This window comes from Mastigoproctus giganteus, chromosome 2 (assembly GCF_048544385.1).
Source record: "Mastigoproctus giganteus isolate SK-2022 chromosome 2, ASM4854438v1, whole genome shotgun sequence".
In the NCBI taxonomy this organism is placed as follows: Eukaryota; Metazoa; Arthropoda; class Arachnida; order Uropygi; family Thelyphonidae; genus Mastigoproctus; species Mastigoproctus giganteus.
The window spans coordinates 244,289,957-244,310,871 of NC_143576.1; the positions used below are offsets into that span (position 1 = coordinate 244,289,957).

Sequence of the window (20,915 nt, forward strand, 5' to 3'; positions counted from 1 at the left end):
GAAATTCATATCTCTTTAGTCCTATTATAATGACAGCACTGGTTGACTTAATAAAAAGGTTAGGCATACTTGAGACATACTTCATCCTTGAGGCTGTCACTGACATTCTCTAGGTATGCTGGGTTTGCTAATTGGGAGTCTAAAACGCTGATGGAGCTGATATTCAGGTGACACTCAAGTCAAGTGGACAGAATTTCAGTGAAGTCCAGCTGTTCTGCAACAAATCTTCTGCTTGCACCTTCGCGATTGTGGGACTATTAGTAACCTGTGTATAGCCTCCATGTGCAAGTCCTGATATATGGCACCTAGTATACTGGAAATGATCACCCAGGTGCGAACCAACATTCTCAGCGTCAAAGCATAGTGTCCACACCACACGGAGGGATGCTGCCCTTGTGTTATCAGGAAATACTAGGAGCCTATTGCCTATTGGAGACTCAAAGTAGCAGAACCCAAAGCTAGTCTCCAGAGAAAAGCTCCAGCAACCCTACATTTCTTCCATCAATGCATATATGATTGATGTCTTTTGAGGTTTTGATGGGTATCATGGCAAGATTGCAATCTTCCTTACATTTTGAGGGCACAGCTCTAAACCAGTGTTCACAGGCTGGCCACTAGATAGTCCACAAGACAGAACCTACTGATAACTCTCTGGGAGGCTTCTGGATCAGCTGGTGCATAATCTGGCTGCCTCTACTCTGCCAGATGGTGACTGGGGAGTCTGAGTAGTGAGTATGTGGGGGAGTGATTTTGTCGAGGCCACATTATGTCAAGGAGCTGGTAAATTCTTGCCATGTGCATGCCATATCCAAAAATTTCATTACTTCATACATCTCCTCCCCACCTTTTTTTACTACTGAATACATCATGAATAGTTAAACTTATAGAACAAACTTATCTGCAAAAAGATCTAAACTTCCCAAACACTTCCTCATTCATTTGATAAATATACATGGTCTCAGTTCCAATATCAATGATGTCCATTTCCACTTACGGTCTGCCAAACCTCATATACTTTTTTCTGACAGAATCCCAATTATTGATTAATTCCACCACTGCTCATCTCAGTTTTCCTAACTATTGCTGTACGATTCCTTTCACTTCAAAGTTGGTACTTGTGCATATGTCTGCTCTGATATTCCTTGTCAGAGACTTAGTAATTTAGAATCTCCTGTTTTTGATCTTCTCTGGCTTAAAATCTCTCTACCTCATTCTGTAAAATTCATCTGTAGTCTCTATTGTTCTCCCAACTACACTAATCACTTGGAAATCTTTGACTTGCTCTCTTTGAAACTTGACTTTCTTCAGTCCAACTTTACTAAAAGTAATTTTCCTTGGTGGTTTTAATGTTCAGAACTCCAGCTGGCTTCTGTCATCTGGTCACACAGACCCAGCTGGTCAAGATGCTGAGACTTTTGCAATTACTAATAATCTTACACAGGCTGGCCATTTACCTACTAGAAGACAATCTTAACCACACAGCCAATGCTCTTGATTTTTTTCTCACAAACATCCCTTCCAAGTATACAGTCAAGGTTAGTGGTCTTCTAGTCACCTCAGGTCACAGCTTGGGTCTTGTGGCCATTCTCAGCCTCATCTTGTTTGGCATTACAAGAATGCACATGCCATTCTTTTCTTCTTTTCCTTGGTTGGATTACCGTTTTAAAACTTCAATGTCAATGTCTCCTCAGATCATGTCTGCTCAGATCAAATTATTCTTTTACAAATGAAATCCTTTATTCCACACTCAATCTTAAAATCTCATCTTTAATCTAAACCTTGGTATTCCAATAAATGTGGTAAGATTGTTCAAAATAAGAATGCTGTGTATTGCAATTGGCTTGCATCCAAATCGGCAGGTTCATTTTCGGCATATACCAAAGCTCGCAACAACTGTAAAAGAGTTATTAATCAGTCCAAACTAGATTGTGAACAGGCTAAGAGTACAAAACTTGTTTCTTGTCTAAATGGTAGTTGAGCATTCTGGTCGTTTTGCCAAAGCTATTCACCGCAACTTTTGCCCATCACTATTCTCATCTCTTTCCAAACCAGATGGTTCTTTTGCCACCTCAGACAAAGATAAAGCCGACCTGCAGGCATTCAACTTTTCTTCTAAACTCATGTATTGATGATTTCTTGGCAAACCACTTACTTCCATTCATAGTGCACTCCATTTAATGCCTCCTGTGGTCTTCTGTGAAAAGGATGTCAGAAGAATTTTGAAGAGTCTTGATGCCACAAATGCACCAAGTCCTGATAGTATTTCTCCTTCTGCTTGGAAATTGCTCAAAGCCAGCCAGCTCCTAAAAAGGGTGACAAATCCCTCACATCCAATTATTGTCTCATTGCATTTTCTACTCTGTCTAAAGTAATGGAGAAATCAATTAACTGCCAACTCTTAAACTATTTAGAAACCTTCCATCTGATCAACGATTGGCAGTATGGATTCTGTCAATGTCGATCCACTGGTAAGTAATATTGTGGCTTATGCTACCCACCTATGGACAAATTCCATGAAAAAGTTTGGTGAAACTTAAGCAGTTGCTCTTGACATTTCAAAGGCTTTTGCTCGTATTTGACATGTCTTCTAAATAAGCTTCTATCTTATGGTTTGCCATATGTTTTTTGTAATTTGATATTTGGAAAAAAATACCCAGTTTTTTCTCTGGCTGCAGGTCATGGTAGATGGCTCTCTGTCTTCTAACTTCTCCACTAATGTTGGTATTCTCCAAAGTTCATGTTGTTGTTGTTATTTGGTTCTTAGGAGCATTAGCAACTAAAGCCATATTGCTCCAGGGATATGCGGTGGTCATTCCCTGACCTTTCTGCATCCTCCATATTTGGTGGCTCACGGGCTCAAACCCCGGTCTAATTAAGAAGCATGTGCTACTCACTGCTGCTCCTGCCCAGCTGGCTATGGAGGGGCCATCCAAGGTTCAGTTCTTTTTCCCCACTCTTTTTCTCTTGTATATTAAAGACTTTCTTCCATTGACTAGAAATCCTCTCCATAGTTTTTCTGATGATAGCACATTGCATTCGATCCTCTAGTTTGAGAAACCATGCCCTGCAAACAGTTTCAACCTCTTGATTATCCACTAGCAATTCCTTAAATACTGATCTCCAAGTAACTGATTTCAATCCTTCTAAAAGTTAGTCCTGTCATATTTTGCAAAAAGGATTCTTCTGTTCCTATGCCTGTCTTTGATGACCCTCTGATTTCTAGGCAAGATCATATATCTCTAATGGGGATTACCCTGACTTCTAATCTCTCTTAGCATAAGCACATTACAAATATTGCTTCCTCTGCATCTAAAAAACTGGGTTTTCTCTTTCTCTAGTGGCATTACTTTTCTTCCAAACAACTCCAAACAATCTAGACAAGACTGCAGTAATAATTCAGACACAGCATGGGTTTGTTAAGGGGTCTTGTCTGACCAATTTTATTGAATACTATGATGTGGTCACAAAGCAACTGGATGAAAAAAATAATTTTGATATCATATACTTGGATTTCAGGAAAGCTTTTGATACTGTTGTGCATGGAAGACTACTGTACAAATTGAAGCAGTATGGCGTTAAGGGCAAGTTGCTACAATGGATAAAGGGATGGTTGAGTGGGAGAAGACAGAGAGTGGTAATCAATGGACACTGCTCTTTGTGGACTCATGTTAGTGGTGTCCCCCAGGGGTCCATGTTAGACCCATTGCTGTTTTTTGTATTTATCAATGATACTGATGAAGGTCTATCAGACTTAATGTCCAAGTTTGCAGACGATATGAAGATTGGCAGGGTTTTTAATGAAACTAATGACAGTAAGCTACTGCAACAGGATCTAGAAAAGTTGAGCAGATGGGCTGAGAGGTGGCAACTGAAGTTTAACATTGACAAATGCAAAGTACTACATATGGGTAGCAGTAACCCCAGAGTAATCTAGCAACTGTATGGTACTACACTCAGGGTAGTGGAGAATGAAAGGGACCTGGGGATAACTGTGCAGTCAGATATGAAATTTTCTGGGCAGTGTAGACATGCAGCCAGGGAAGCTCATGGGGTCTCATCAATGACATACAGGAATTTTGCTAGCAGGTGAGCAGGTAAGAGGTAATTAACCCTTTGTATAAGGCAATGGTCAGGACAGTGGGATATTCAGGTATCATCGTAAGGGGGGAATGGCGAACAGGCTTTTCAGTTTTTTTTTTAGTACTACCCCTGTGTCCTTTTTCTTTAATTTCAAATTTTTGGCTAAAGGGGGGCATGACCCCTCTTCCCAGCCATGAATTCCCCCCCCCCCCCCCCCCCGGGTCAGGACACACCTTGAATACTGCAGGTCTAGAGGCCTCGTTTTAGGAAGGATGTACAGTTGCTAGAATGAGTAAAGAGAAGGACAACAAGATTGATGAGGGGAACAAAGGAGTGCTCTTCCCAAGAAAGGCTTAAGTTCTGCAAATTGCAGTGTCTGGAGACTAGACACCTGTGAGGTGATCTGATTGAGGTGTATAAGGCCTTGAATGGATTGAGCAGGCTCAATGCTGATGGGATTCCTCCTCTTGCTCAGATTACAAACCTGAGGGGGCATAAACTGAAATTGAGGAAAGACAGTTGTCAAATAGATGTGCAGTGGGTAATTGATTGCTGGAACAAACTTCCATCTGTTGTGGTGGAAGTTGTAGCATAAATAAATTCACGGAAGAACTGGACAAACTTTTGGTGCAAATGGAAAGGTTTTTTTTTTTTTTGGCTGATGCTGTATAAGCTTGCTTTCTTGCATCATATGCCTCTACTAACGCTAACTGCTCACTCTGTACAAATTGCAAATCCATCCTACAATGAAATATTGCTCCCACATATGGAACCGTGCCCCCAAAACCTCTCTCAGGCTTCTAGATTCCATTCATAAGAGGGTAGTTAGGTAAATTAATGATCCATCTTTGTCTCATAGACATTCTGTTTCTGCTGCCTGTCTTTTCCATAGATACCTCCATGGGCACTGTTCTTCTGAATTGGCTTCTATAATTCCCAATGTACTCTTCCAAACCAGTCCAAACATGTGCTGCAACCAGTTAGCATCTGCTTGCTGTCCATCTTCAAACACCCTGAATCAACTTTTCTTCTTCCTCATTTATTTTCTTCCATTTCTATTTTCTGGGACAACCTCCTTTCATATATATTTACAGAAAATTACATTCTACAGAAAATTACATTTAACAGAAATTAAAGTCTAATGTTAACAAGTATCTTCTTTCATTTTCTCAATATTTCAACCCATGCACTGTACTAAATACTATAGTTTCTAATACCTCTCATGCTTGGGGTTTTCATGAAAAAAGAAAAAAAAAAAAAAACAGTACATTCATTTAAAATATTCCTGGCTTTACTAATAGCCAATTTAAAGTTTGTATTTTATTGTTTTCTTAATAATCTTGATACATGCTTTATAGCTGCTTTTTCCTGGTAGTTATAGACTGTCGGTGGCTTTAGCACCTACTTTAATATTTGTTTTGTACACAAGATAATTGCAGGTACGAGAGGATCCATGTATAATTTTCATATATGACACTAACCTGTGTTATATCTAAAATGCTCCTAATCCCCAAAATTAACACTTTATCTGAACCTTTAAGGCTTCCTCAGTATTAGCAGAAACCTCAAAACTCCTAAAAGGCCCTCTGGGTGGCAGTGATCATAGTGTGCTGATGTGGAATTTACTTAAAGACATTGCTATCAAGGGTAAAGGGAAGGGCTTTTGCTTTTGTAATGGTGACTACAGTGGTCTCAGACAGTTTTAAATTCTATACAATGGGATTGTCTGATGATGTTATCAACAACAAATTCTAAATGGGAAGCATTCGGGGAAGTAATTGGCTTTCCATACCAACTAAAGAAATAGTGTTCAAAACTTAGACATAAATGGGTGGCAGATGAACTGATGAGACTTGTGGCAGAGAACAAATATGCATTGGTAGCATACATATAAATTATCAGGTGATACAGAAGCTTATGGTAGATATAAACTAGTCTGCAATAAAATCACAAAGAAGGTTAGACTAACTAAGGCAGATTATGAGAAATCTCTGTCAAAAAATGCCAAGAAAAGTAGCAAGGACATCTTTATTTATATTAACAGTAGAAGGAAAGGGGTTGAATCACATTGGTCCGTTTGATGTTGATGGTTTAACTGTTGATGATCCTTCTCAGGTTGGCGCCTCCGTAGCCAGGTGGGCAGGAGCAGAAGTGCGTAGCACACGCTTCTTGAGTAGACCGGGATTCGAGCCGTTGACCACTAAGGCCTTGAATGGATTGAGCAGGCTCAATCCATTCAAGGCCTTGGAGGATGTGGAAAGGTCAGGGAATGACGACCGCATATCCCTGGATCAATATGGCCTTAGTTGCTGCTAATACTCCTAAAAACCAAATAACTAACTAACCTTCTCAGGCTGCTGACAAGCTGAATAGGTATTTTACATCTACATTCTTGCATGAGGAGTTCTTTAGAGAGGGGAATGCCAGAAGTTCTTCAAAATCTAACAGGGATCTAAATGATTTTGTAATAATTGAGAGCAAAGTAGAAATGTGTTGAAGCTTAACATAAAAACTAAAATTTAGTTCTATTAAGTTCTGTCGAAATAATTCTATGAAGGCAATTGTATGAGTCACCTATTGATGAGCTACAAGGATAATTTTATTTATTTATGCCTACCTTAATACTAATTCTAAGACACCTAAAAGTATAAAAATGTGACAATACACTTAATACAATATTAATTATAATATAATAATATACTTTTTTAAAAATATCTCTGCAACAATTTCTAATATAGCATTATAAAATAATTAAAATTTACAAAAACTAATTGTATGATTCGAAAATAAAAATACTCTGAAAGCTACATTACATACCTGCCTGATTAGGGAAGCATATGTAAAGGGTGGCCTGACATCTGCTGTCCTATAAAATTCTCTGTTTCTTTGGATTTCTAAAAATTAAAATATAATAACATATAAAAATGAATGAATAATGAATTTATGTTTATTATTCTTATAAATCAAAAGAAAACAGAAAGGGTTAGAAGAAAGAAACATTCTAACAAAGTTATAATTAACAAAAGAGCATGAAAGAAGTTGATTGTGAGTAACAATGACCAATAATCTTATATGACCAGAAATATAAATTCAACTGGCGGAAGAAATTTGTGTTCAGCATTCATAAAATACTGCATTTTAAAGTTACACAAAGTCACAGATTTGGTGTCCATCTCTGAAGTGCTGCACTTTCACAGTATGCAACTATTAGATACTCAGTAATTTGTGTATTTTTTGTGGCTTTTTTCAGTCATTTGTGTCTAATAAGGAAACAGAAGATTTCCTTTTTACACAAAAAACTTATTATTTCTCATTATTATTTTTTTTTAATGTAGTGTGCAAACTAAATATTCAAGATTCTAACTAAATGGATATAATATGCTAAACTTCTGAATAGGCTCTAGTGGTATTACTGATATCAACTGAACTGCTGTGGTGTCTGCCATCACTTCTCCATTCCCCACAATCTCTTTGTTTATAGTTGATGTAGTTAAGTGAACTCAATTAATCAATCCTCAGTGAGTAATGCCTATTTCCACAGGATGCTATGCGAATCTTGGTTAGGATGGAAATAGCTCTTTATTAATTTTGCAGTTATAAAATTTCTGGTCATCCTATTTGTAAGATATTCTAGATATAAAAGCTGTACACCAACATCATTCATTTCCATCTTGGCTATGAATATGATGCAGATTCAATAATGATAGATTTTGTTAAACTACTGGATGGTTACACTAGACACTAATTACCATGCTTCAATAAGCATTATTTTGGCTTGTATCAGCATAAATTGATTAGGCAATAAAATCAGGCTCTTTCATAAATTAATTTCTGTCACCAATAAGATTGAATCAGTCTTGATATTTTGCACTTGAATATTGCATATATTAAAATTTATTTCATTTTAGATTAATCCTGATGAAAACAACTGAGAGTAACTCTCCACCACTCCTGAATTTTTTCATCTGCTTCATTGGCATAATAAACAAGTATGTGGTCACTTTAGCTGAGTGGACCACATAATAGCATTCCACCATTATAGCATTTACTTATAATTAAGCTAAATGAAATGAGCATATTGGTCGACTATTGTGTAAGCAATTCATTGTAATTGGCCATGTTTATATAAGCAAGCAGGTTTTCTTATATACTATTATATACATATAATAATTAAAAAATATTATATAAGCAAGCAGATTTTCTTTGTGTATATATAAAGTTCCACAGTAAAGAAATTAAAAGTTTTTATAATAAGCTAAATTGTAGGAAGACTGACACTAGATTTCAAAAATTTATTTTTAATAAAAAAAGAAAAGGGAAAATTAAAAAAATATGGTTAAGTTTATTATCAAACAACAAAGTGATGAGAAAAGTAGTGAGAATGATGAAAATAATAACAGACCAGTGAATAAAACTGAAATGGATGCTGAAGCAACTTGTTAAATTGAAACATCTCTAAATCTGTTGAACTATCAAAAAAAGCTGTTAGCAACCTAAAAGCAATGAAAAATATTTAGAGATAGGATTTTCATTGGATGGTGATTAGTATTAGTACAGTCAGTCCTCGTATAACACATGTTTACACTGCACGAATTCGATCATACATGATTTATAAATAGGGGAACGATATCTTATATAACACGAACCGAATTCGCTTATGCACGATTTGCCTTTGTGCTTACAAGAAATGGTAGTCGAACGGAGAATCACCCCAACCGAATGCAACACGATAGGAATGAAGAGAAGATTCTGAAATTGTATTTATGTTTTTTATATCAGTGAGGGGAAACACATTTCACCATAATAACGTAAAAACCAACACAATTCCAGCTATCGGTATAATCGCAAATGCAATTAGATCGAGTTTACAACCAGTTTATAATAGATTCCACTAGCAGAAACACAACTGGATTTTTACTGTTTTATGGTAGTAACCCCCTAGAAATGTGAGGTGTTAACAGTGTATCTCTGCCTTTACGGTGTTGTTTATTCAGTTGCTACACGCACGCAGATTTGTTTATGTGTATCAGGCGTGCCTCCTTGTTTTGTAATTGTGCTTTATTCCTTAAAAATGAGTAAAATATTTAAAAGGTGTGAAAAGGAAGCATCCTGGTGAAGATACTGCAGATTCAGAGAGAAAAAGAAAAGCAATATCGATAAACAGAGGTTTATCGATATTGCTTTTCCCGGGTAAGAATTTTTGACCCAAAAATTCTTACCCCGGAAAGTTTATGGCCAAAATCACACTGGCCTCCGGCCCATCGGGGTTTACCCGGTAAGGCTTATGGCCAGTCTGCTTCTGCGGATAGAGAAAAATATGAAATTGTGAAATGCTTTGAGCGAAATGAAAGACCATGTGATATTGCACGTGCTACAGACCTAAATGAAGCAACGCCAAGAATTACAAAGAATGCAGAGAAAATAAAAACAACTTTCATAGCAGAACAACTCAAAGTGTAATTAAAATCCATTAGATTAAGACACAAAGAATTGGAAGAGATGGAATGGCTGTCATCTGTTTGGATAGAAAATCAAACAAAAAACAAGTTTGCGTATGATAGAAGTAAAAGCATTAGCAATAATTTATTACATAATAAAATACTTACGTATTTTATTATGACTATTTATTGTGTTTGGTAATGTTTTGGTTACAAGTGTGTGTTCAATCTTGGGTGGTCAGTACCTAACCCTATTTTTCCCATAGGGCCTGTTGTTTGTATTGCACGAGGGTTTCTAGGAACACAACTATCATGTTATACGAGGACTGACTGTATTGGTAATGGCCATATGGTGCAAGGAAGCTTAAGGCTTATGCTGCACCAGCCAAAAAAAAAAAAGAGTAAAATAATAATAATAAAAAAATAATAAAGAAATAAATAATAAAAGAAAAGGATATAGAGACAACCTATGTGTCTCTCTCCTCCTGTAGGTAACTATCCAGCTGACCTTTGAATTTCCCCCCAAACTGTCAGCTTCAACCACCCATGTAGGTAACTTAGCATTAGCATTAGCATTAGCATTAGCATTAGTAGAGGCATACGATGCAAGAAAGCAAGCTTATTCAGCATCAGCCAAAAAAAAAAAAAAAAAAAAAAAAAAAACCCACTCCCATTTCACCCCTCCGTTCGTTCGAAATACCTGTCCAGTTGAGCTTTAAATTTGTTTAGGCTATCAACTTCAACAACAAGTGATGGAAGTCGGTTCCACCAACCAACCACCCGCTGGCCAAAGGCAAATTTCCGCACATCTATCCGACATCCGTCCTTCCTCAATTTGAATTTATGCCCTCTGAGGTGATTATTCTGAGAAAGATGAAGAATCCCATTGGCATTGAGCATGCTCAAACCATTCAAGGCCTTATACACCTCTATCAGATCACCTCGCCGGTGCCTAGTCTCCAGACTCTGTAATTTGCAAAACTTAAGCCTTTCTTCGTAAGAGCAACCCTTTGTTCCATTTACTAATCTTGTTGCCCTTCTCTGTACCCGTTCCAGCAGCTCTACATCCTTCTTGAAATGAGGCCTCCAGACCTGTATACAGTACTCAAGATGTGGCCTAACCATTGCCTTATACAAGGGAATAATCACCTCCTTATCCCTGCTAGAAAAATTCCTGTATATCATTGACAAGACACCATGAGCTACTCTTGCAGCTCGTCTGCACTGCTCAGAGAACTTCATATCTCCCTGCACAATTACCCCCAGGTCCTTTTCATTCTCCACCACTGTCAGTGCAGTACCGCAGAGTTGATACGTTGCTCTGGGGTTACTGTTTCCCATATGTAGTACTTTACATTTGTCAATGTTAAACTTCATTTGCCACCTCTCAGCCCATCTGTTCAACCTTTCCAGATCCTGTTGCAGCAGCATAGCGTCAGTAGTGTCCTTAACGACCCTGCCAACCTTTGTATCATCTGCAAACTTGGACATTAAACTTGATATCCCATCATCAATATCATTCATAAACACCGAAAACAACAACGGACCCAACACTGAACCTTGAGGAACTCCACTAATAACATTAGTCCACGTTGAGCAGTGTCCATTGATTACCACTCTCTGTCTTCTGCCACTCAACCATCCCCTTATCCATAGTAGCAATTTGCCTCCAATGCCACACTGCTCCAATTTGTGCAGCAGTCTTCCATGTGCAACAGTATCAAAAGCCTTTCTAAGATCCAAATATATAATATCAAAGTTATTCCCTGCATCCAGTTCTTTTGTGACTACATCATAGTATCCAATCAAATTGGTCAGGCAAGACCTGCCCTTAACAAAACCATGCTGCGTCTGAGCTATAACTGAATTCTTGTCTAGATGATCCTGCAGTGCTTCTTTAACCAGTGCCTCCATTAATTTACCTGGAACAGAAGTTAAACTAACAGGTCTATAATTACTTGTGTCAGCCTTTGATCCTCCTTTGTGAATTGGGGTTACATTTGCACATCTCCAGTCTATGGGTACCTCCCCTGAGTCCAAAGAAGCTCTCATAATTATGGCTAGGGGTTTGCATACTTCCTTTGCTGCCTCCTTTAATATAACTGGATAGATCCCATCCACCCCAGGTGCCTTTTTTATGTTTATCCTCAACAATCTCTCCTCCACTTTCCTCTCAGTTATTACAAAATCATCCAGCTCACTGCCAATGTTTACTTTACCTACATCATTCTCCTTCCTGAATAACTCCTCATGCGTGAATGTAGATGCAAAATACTCGTTTAGATTGTTAGCCACCTGAGCAGGATCCTCAACTGTTGAACCATCAATATCCAGTGGACCAATCTGATTCATCCCTTTCCTTCTCGAGTTCAAGTATGTAAAGAACTCTTTTCTGTTTTTCTTTGCATCCTTTGCCAAGGATTTTTCGTAGTCTGCCTTTGCCTGCCTAATCTCCTTTGTGACTTGGTTACAGACCAACTTATATCTATCATAGGCTTCCATGTCACCCATTAATTTATATGTATCCCATGCATTTTTCTTCTCTGCCACATGTCTCATTAGTTCATCTGACAACCATTTAGGCCTAAACCTTGAACAATATTTCTTAGTTGGTATGTAAAGCCTGGTAGCCTCCAAGATTAGTTCCTTGAATGCTTCCCATTTAGAGTTTGCTGTTGGTAACATCATCAGTTGGTCCCACTGTACAGAATTTAAATACTGTCTCAGACCATCATAGTCGCCTTTACGAAAACAAAAACCCTTCCCTTTACCTCTGATGGTAGTTACCTCCTTGAGTAAATCCCACTTCAACACACTGTGATCACTGCCACCTAGTGGTTCATTTATCTGCAGGTTCTTAATGCACGAAGAGTCACTACTGATAATCAGATCAAGAGTATTGCTCCCTCTTGTTGCCTCACGAACATGCTGATGTAGAAAACAATCATCCAATAAATCCACAAAAGCCTTGCTAGTGTGCGAGTGACCAACCCACAAATTCCAGTCAATATCTGGGAAATTAAAATCCCCCATTATAAGACTCTCTGATTTACTGGCCCACTCTATTTCCCTGTACAATATCTTATTATACTCATCAGAGTCATTAGGCCTATAGCACACTCCTACTCTCAATTTTGATTTCCCTATGCTTATGTCACACCAAACTGATTCGGCACTGCCCTGTCCATCGATGTCAACTGGCTTCACTTCCTTGGACTTTATGTGTTTCTTAATTAATAGCATAACCCCTCCTCCCCTCCTGTCCTGTCTATCCTTTCTATACACATTGTATTCCCCAAATTCCAGTTCCGCATTACTTATATCTGTGTGACACCACGTCTCTGATATCCCAACAATATCTGCCTTTGATGTTTTGAGCAATACCTCAAATTCATCAAATTTATTTACCAAACTCCTAGCATTGGTGTACACGCAGGTATACATGCACCTGTTTCTATTCTTTGCTACCCTAACGCAACCCATGTGTTTACTTGTACCGCAATGACTACCAGCAGTCTCTGAAATATCCTGCATCTTGTTTTTCAGACTTCTGCTCATATCAATAGAAGCAGTGCAAGAATCACTTCCACCTCTGCCAGTGGCTACTGTTAATCTATTAGTCCTTGTATCCCCCCCAACTAGCAGTTTTCCGACCCACCTAACACTGCCTCGACAGCATCAGCAAAAATTCTTGCACCCTTTCTATTTAAGTGTATCCCATCCCTGTAGAAGCAATCTCTCCTGTTAACAAGTACAGTCCAGGCTGAAAAAAATTCTACCCCTTGAGCCTTGCACAATCCCTCCAGGGCCGAATTGATCGACAAGGCTCTCATCATATACTCCCTCCTATCGTGTCTGGGCAGAATTGCAGACACTTTCAAGTTCAACCCTAATTCACGGCTTTTTTTCAGCAGTGACCTGTACTTGCTAAGTAATTCCGCCGGTCTCCTACTCTTAATATCATTCGTGCCAACGTGTACAACTATATCACCTTTTGTGCCCTTAAAAGATGATATCCGCTCTACAACGTCATCAACCTTTGCCCCTGGCAGACATACCCTGGTCCTATTCCACCTATCCTTTTTACAAAGCATGTTCCCCGTTTCCCTGACAATAGAGTCACCAACAACTACTAGTTCCTGTGGGACCAGCGCATTCTGCCTAGGGGGCTGCTTCTGTGTTGCCTGATGACCAAGTGCAAGCTCTGGCGTTGATGTGGGCAGCTGAGAGCTTGATGGGCCCCTCAATTTATTTCCTTCGAGGGCATCCACCCTGTCCTTCAAGCTCTCATAAAGGCCCATAACAACGCTGAGTTGTCGCCTGATTTCCTTGCACTCCTTACATCGTGCACACACAAAGACATCCCCCTTGGCAGTATCATGTCCCGTACCCAACTGCTCCGCAAACATCAAGCAAACAGTGCATTTTAATAGACTGTGATTCAGAGGGCAACTGGCCCCCTCAGTTCTCCCCTGAACCACAGCACTCCCATTAGCTTGAGCCTTTTGCTTTGCTGCTCTGGTTAGAGTCATGATTCCAATTTAATTCAATAAAATTAAAACAAAAATTAAATCCTTAAGTTATATTATATATATATATATATATTGTTTTTTTTTTTTTTTTTTTTCGGTATCTAGTGTTCCCTTTATACAACTTCCGTATCACGTGTAGCACTCTAGTTATGTATTAATTATTTGTTACGATTAAGTCGTTATATATATTTATAGAGTTAAAAATACAATTTAATTGACAATGAAGTTTATCAAGATTAATAGATTTACTGAATAATTGACAATATTATATTATGCACTATACTATACAAAGCTAATGCTATCGAATTCCGGATATGCTGTGTCGCGTTTCAGTAACGAGTGTTATCTACGAAGTCCCTTTATATAACTTCCGTATCAAGTTATGTATTAATTATTTATTTTTACTAATTATTTATGTTCCGTAACCTATGTGGTTATATGTATAGTTAAAAGTACAATTTAATTGCCAATGAAGTTCGACAAGATTAATAGATTTACTGATTAATGTTCACGTAACAATGGCGGCTGTCTATGAACGGTAAACACGTGTATTTGATACCCTTTCCGATACTAAGTAATACCTACAAATCTCTATCTAAGTTACTTTAACTTTAAGTACCGTAAATAGGAATATAAAGCTACTCTAGAAATAAGTTAATATGTCAATTTAAACTAATAAAGCAGAAAATAAATCAGAAAAAACTTCTCTGTTCCAGTAGCGGCAGAAAGGCACGTCCGTACAGGAAACACTTATTCCAGTAATTTATAACTTTCTGGCTACCTGCAATCCAGTCTAAACATCTCTCCCTCCCCGTAACTTGAATTTATGGTCCCTAGTTCTAGAATCATTTATAACCGTGAAAATTTCATCCTCATTCATTTTACTTTTGCCTCTCAGAGCCTTAAACACCTCAATCAAGTCTCCTCTAAGGTGCCTAGTTTCCAAGCTGTGCAACACTTCTGCCAATGTCACTAGTCAAGTTACCCTTCTCTGGAGCCTTTCAAGAAGCTCAATGTCTTTTTTTAGGTGTCGTCTCCATACTCGAACACAGTATTCCAACCAAGTGTGGTCTAACAATATCCTTATATAATGGGATTATGATGTCCTTATCTCTACTAGCAAATGTTTGATAAATCATTGATAGGACACTGTGGGCATTCCTTGCAACCTGTCTACAATGCTTGGAGAACTTCATGTCTGACTGTAAATTAACTCCTAAGTCCCTTTCTTGCAGTACTGACTTTAATTCAACTCCACCAAGTGTATAAGTTATTTTGGGGTTGCTGGCCTCCAGGTGCAAGACCTTGCACTTTGCTGGATTAAAGCATTGCTGCCACTTTTCTGACCATCCCTGAAGTGCAGCTTGGTGGTGATCATTAACTAATCTACCAATCTTTACATCATCTGCAAATTTAGACATCATGCCCTCTATCCCTTCATTGATGAGATGAACATTACTGCTGTGGATAAAGGAATGTTTGGGTGGCAGAAAACAGAGTGGTTGTAAATGGGTACTCATCTTCATGGATTAATGTTAGTATTAGTGTTAATAGTGGCAAATGATGTAAGAAAGAAAGCTTATACAGCATCAGCAACAAAAAAAAAAAAAAAAAATCCCATTTCATCTACCCATCACCTCTAATAGTTTGTCTAATTCTTTCTTGAATTTATTCAAACTATCCACTTCCACAACAATGGAGGGAAGCTTAATGAGTCCCTCAGAGTTCAGTGCAGGGTCCCATTACTGTTTTCAATATTTATTAAAAATATTGATGAAAGAATATAAAGCTTATTGTCTAAGTTTGCAGATGATACAAAGTTGGCAAGGTAGTTAATGATAGGAATCAAATCATACTACTGCAACAAGACACAGATAAATTGGACAGATGGGAAAATGGCAATTGAGGTTTAACACTGATAAATGCAAGGTATGGCATATTGGCTGGCAGTAGTCCCAGAATAACATACCAATTGTGTGGCACCACACTCAAGTGGTGTAGAACAAAAGAGAAAGGTAATTGTACAGTCTGACATAAAGTTCTCTGAGCAGTGCAGACAAGCTGCTAGGACAGCTCATGGGGTTCTGTCAATGGTATGTGGGGATTTTTCAGTAGGGACAAGGTGGTGATTGTATAAGACAATAGTTAGGATGCATCCTGACTAACCACATAAATGTCTCAAGGATACATCAAGAGTTCAGAGAAATTGCTGGTTTGGAGGGTTAGGGAAGTCAGCACAAAATTATATTTGCTCTGAGAGTGCAAATATAATTTTGTTGCTTATAACAGTTTTCAAGGTTATTAATGATTGCACATAAGCTCTCTCTCGTTCTGATAGTGCTTATGTGAACTATATTAATAACCTCTTAAACAATGAAAAGGAAAGTATACTAGAAGCACACTCCTTCAGCAATCAAATACCACATGGAAAAATACTTTTAAGTAACTATAATATGTGAATCAAAGTCAAAAGCAATAAAATAAAAAAGCCTAATTTGTCTACACAGTAAAGCAAAAGAGTACTGTAAAAAAATTAAATGAATTTGAGCTTTAGATCAGGTCAAGTAATGCTGATGTGGTTTGGCTTATTGAGATGTGGCACACTCAAAGATACAAGATGTACCACCTTTAACGGCAACAAAACATGATGAATTCTTTGGTTATCATGCATGAATCTTCTTAAATGGTATAGCATATACCCTGACCAGTGGAGTTTCTGTATAAAAATATCAGAAATATCTGTAATTGAATCATCTTGAAAGCAGGAGTAGTACAACAAAATGTACACAAATAAATTTTGGATGGCTCAAAAATAATAACCAAGAACTAGCAAAAAAACATCAGAAAGAGTACTGTGACCAATTAGAACTTATAGCTCATATGAACTTGTATCTGAAAGCATATTAAAAACTAAAATTTTTGAGAAAAGTTCCACACATAAACTAGCATTTAGATCTCTTCATTCCATGGATATCCACTGCTGTTTTCTCTTGAACCTATATAGGGATCCTTTTCAGTCAGAAATACTAGGGGCAGGCAGCAGTCCTCTAGTATTGGTACAAGCATATCTGGTCAGAATATTCAGAAAAATATTTTCTGAAAAAATATTCCATTAGAAGGTCAAATCACCAATTGTGATGTGGTCTTGTAATGGAAGCAGAATGGTGCTGAAACTGTCACAAAATTACTAAGAAAACCTTTAAAGCTGATGGAATGAATCAGGAGAGTCCAGCAAAGAATCATCCACATAGAATGTAGGTCAATGTTTTTGCAACACACACAGGCCCTAGGTGGGACAATTGGGACATGTGTCAACACTAATACAGTGTGCAGGTTGCTGCATGACATGGCTTACCACAGTTATGCAGCTTTCCACAGGCCCATTAATAATAATCCACATTAATGTGTGTGTGTGTGTGTGTGTGTGTGTGTGTGTGTGTGTGTGTGTGTGTGTGTGTGTGTGTGTGTGTGTGTGTGTGTGTGTGTGTGTGTGTGTGTTGCTATGCAGTCCAAGAATGGTGGCATAAAGCCCACCATTCTTGGACCTATGGAAAGCTGCATTTTGGAGTGACAAGTCAGAGTGCATGGTCTACCAGCTTGACAGTCATGTCTAGATGTCCCAAGTGCCCAGAGAAAGCTTCTTGCCAGACCATATCATCCCAACAATGAAGTTTGGTGGAGGCAGCATGATGGTCTGGTGCTGTTTTTCATGGTTTGGTTAAAGGTTCCAGCACATGTTATTAATTTTCCTGTAATAAAGGTTACCATTTTTTTTAAAATCTGTAATAAATATTTACCTGTAATTGAAATATTAAACACAGTTTAAAACTTTTAATACCCATTAGAATCACACAAGTGCAAATTTTAGTATTCTTCTAGTATTAATTTTTGATTTTCCATCATTAATTATTTTTTAATTGGTAAAGTTCAGCCATAAAATAAATCTTTATGGCACCATGTAAATCAAAAAACTCCATTGCTATGGAAATATAACATGGAGTTTCAGTTCCTTTCTTTTTTGAACTATTCAGCCAAATTTGTTTGTATAGTCAAGTTGAGAAATAATTTGAAAATATTATTCTTAATTTTGACATTATGTTTTTTGATCTTATTATACAATATACTGTCAAAATTAAGAATAAAAATTTAGTTTCCCCATTTTAAAACCATAAACCATTTTAAAGCCTTTTTTAAGCAAAAAACTGATTGATGAAGTAAAGGCAACTACATTCCCACTACTGTTATGTGTTTTGCATTCCTGCTAGAGAGTCAGTCCTCTTGTATGTTTCTATATATCTAATTGAATCATTGATTTTATACTCCTTCCTTTCATTCATCAAAATTATTATGTCACTTTCCAACCATGCTTTCTTATTTTCATTATACTTTGGTCTTATCACTGTGTTTGCCATTTCTCTGTTTAAGTCTTGTTTGCTATTCCTTTATGTTATTTTTCACTAAGTATTCCTCTACTTATGCTTTTATTTTCAATCAAACAAAATAGTATATGGAAAGAAATTCTCACCTTCTGTGATGTCCAAATTTGCTCTCTCTACCACTCTCCTACGAATAGGTGAATCTTGGAGGGATGAAACATCTAATGCTGAAATATAAGAAAAATAACATTATCTACTGAATAATTAGATAATTATTCAGTAGTTCATCATTCTTATCACTGAATGATAAGAATGATGAACTGCTGATTAAAATTATTTCAACATAAAACATTTTCAAGATTAAGTGCCATATACTTATGTTAAGCTTAACATAAAGTTAGGTTATAGGTAGCCTTACTGTTCAAAAGTATACTTTTAGCACAGTAAGGTTACCTATAACCTTAAAAAAAAAAAAAAAAAAAACCCAGAACTTTTGAGGTCCTATGGGAAGGAATACTTTTTTTGAGCCCACATATTAATTATCCAAAGCAAAACTTAAACTACCACATACATTCAAATTTACAATTATACATTATTTGAAGTAAAAGTTCATATAATGTATAATTGTGAATTTGAATTACTAACATGTATTGGGTGGTGCAAAATCATCATTTTAATACACATTAAATTCATTCTTTTTTTGTTTCTTGTGAGTTTTCTGCATATTAAAATGATGCTTTAGCACTGCTCAATACACGTATACATTACATGTTATGAAATGTATTAATTAATTTTAAAATACAGTGCAAGTAACGGTGAACAGTTATCAGAAGCTAACACTTCTGATATTAAATAATTGACCTTAAATATTATTTGTATTAAGTAAATAAATAATTTTAGAACTTTTAGTAACAAGAAAACAAAAATAAAAAAAAATAATAAAAAAATATTTTATTTAACAAATATAGTGGGCTCCACTTATAAGAATCAGTTGCTTTATTGAATCCAAACTTTAAGACTTTTATGTGTTGCACATTGTGTAAAATTTATTTTCTTATTAGAATCATAATTTCAGTTTATTGAATCATAAAAGATAATGACTATGTAATAATCTAATATTATTTTTTATTTCTAATTTTATTGGACTGCACTCTGGTTCAAGGAATGGAAACAGCACATCTAAAGAAAAGCATACAAAAACTTCCAAGGATCAAGCAAACTGGAACATACATGTTAGTGAATTCTGTTTGTACTATTTTCATTTATTGACTAAATTTGCACGTTTGTGAAAAGTAATCACGTGATTGTTATCCTGTTTGTTTACTGTCTGCTATCTCCCCTTTCTGTAAATGGACTGTACTGCATTGTATGTATGAATGCTAGTGATAGAAGACTTTATAAAAAGAGTGTTCTTTACTAATTTTTCAGTAATCCTTTATCACTGAGTGTTAAGTTGTAACTGTAAAATGTTAACAAAAAAGTGCTCAATACATAACAATTTAAACTTTAAATCTATACATTTTACACGTAGAGTATTAAATCAAAAAAGTTTTAAATATCAAAGAAAGGCGAACGAAAGGATTTAACCATGGCTGAAAAACATAAAATAAAAAATATATATATATATAGATGATGCATTATTACATCCATGTTATCAGTGAAAAGCTCCTATGAAGTTGGGTATATTGCAAACTACATCATGCAGGAGCCTAAAAAAAATTGATACATTTCTAGTTCCTTTAACTAGAATTGCAATAGAAAAGAAAACACTAAGGAAAAAGCTGTAATGTTGAAAGTGATCTGCTGCATTGATTTTATCCAAGATTGATGAAACCAGTTATTATATATCAGACATTACCCAAAATGTCATTAACTTCAAAGATAACTTGAAATCAGTGGGGGAAAAAACTAAAAGATTGGATAACAGTTTTGGTTACATGCAATATTACAGGTATTGATAAAAACGAACTGTTATTATGCAAAAGTAAAAATTAAATGTTTTTTTTCATGTGCATCACTACAACTAAAATACAGGAGCAACAGAAATGCATGGATGTTGTTGTTGTTATTTGGTTTTTAGGAGCATTAGCAAATAAGGCCATATTGCTCCGGGGATATGCGGTGGTCATTCCCTGACTTTCCGCATCTTCCATATTTGGTGGTCACGGGCTTGAACCCTGGTCTAATCAAGAAGCGGGTACTACGCACTGCTGCTCCTGCCACCTGGCTACGGAGGCACATGCATGGATGACTAGTAAAAAAGTTTAATAATTTTTAATATAATACAGTAAGGAGCTGATTCCAAAGAAGAAAAAACTGTTTTGTTCTGCTTTGCTGTGCAAAGCACATACAAAAGTGTGTGCTGTGCAATATAAACAATATAAATTTTTTTTTTTTTTTATCCAAATATATCTGTCATTCCACTTTTAGATAAAAGATAAGAAAAACAGTAAAACCCTTTGCAAAAAAGATATAAGGAGGATGCTTAC

The 20,915-nt window shown here is 36.7% G+C and overlaps 1 protein-coding gene across 7 annotated transcripts in view; it reads right to left on the bottom strand.

The window, feature by feature from the left end:
* The window catches only part of LOC150090338 (forkhead box protein P4-like), a 482,373-nt gene that overhangs the window by 84,398 nt on the left and 377,060 nt on the right, over window positions 1-20,915 (bottom strand). For all 7 annotated transcript variants that reach the window (XM_090389816.1, XM_090389817.1, XM_090389811.1 and 4 more), the window contains 2 exons: window positions 18,576-18,653; window positions 6,898-6,974 (listed from right to left, as the gene is read on the bottom strand). In XM_090389816.1, the coding sequence (XP_090245942.1) occupies window positions 6,898-6,974; window positions 18,576-18,653 (155 nt within the window). The remainder of the gene's footprint in view (window positions 1-6,897; window positions 6,975-18,575; window positions 18,654-20,915) is intronic.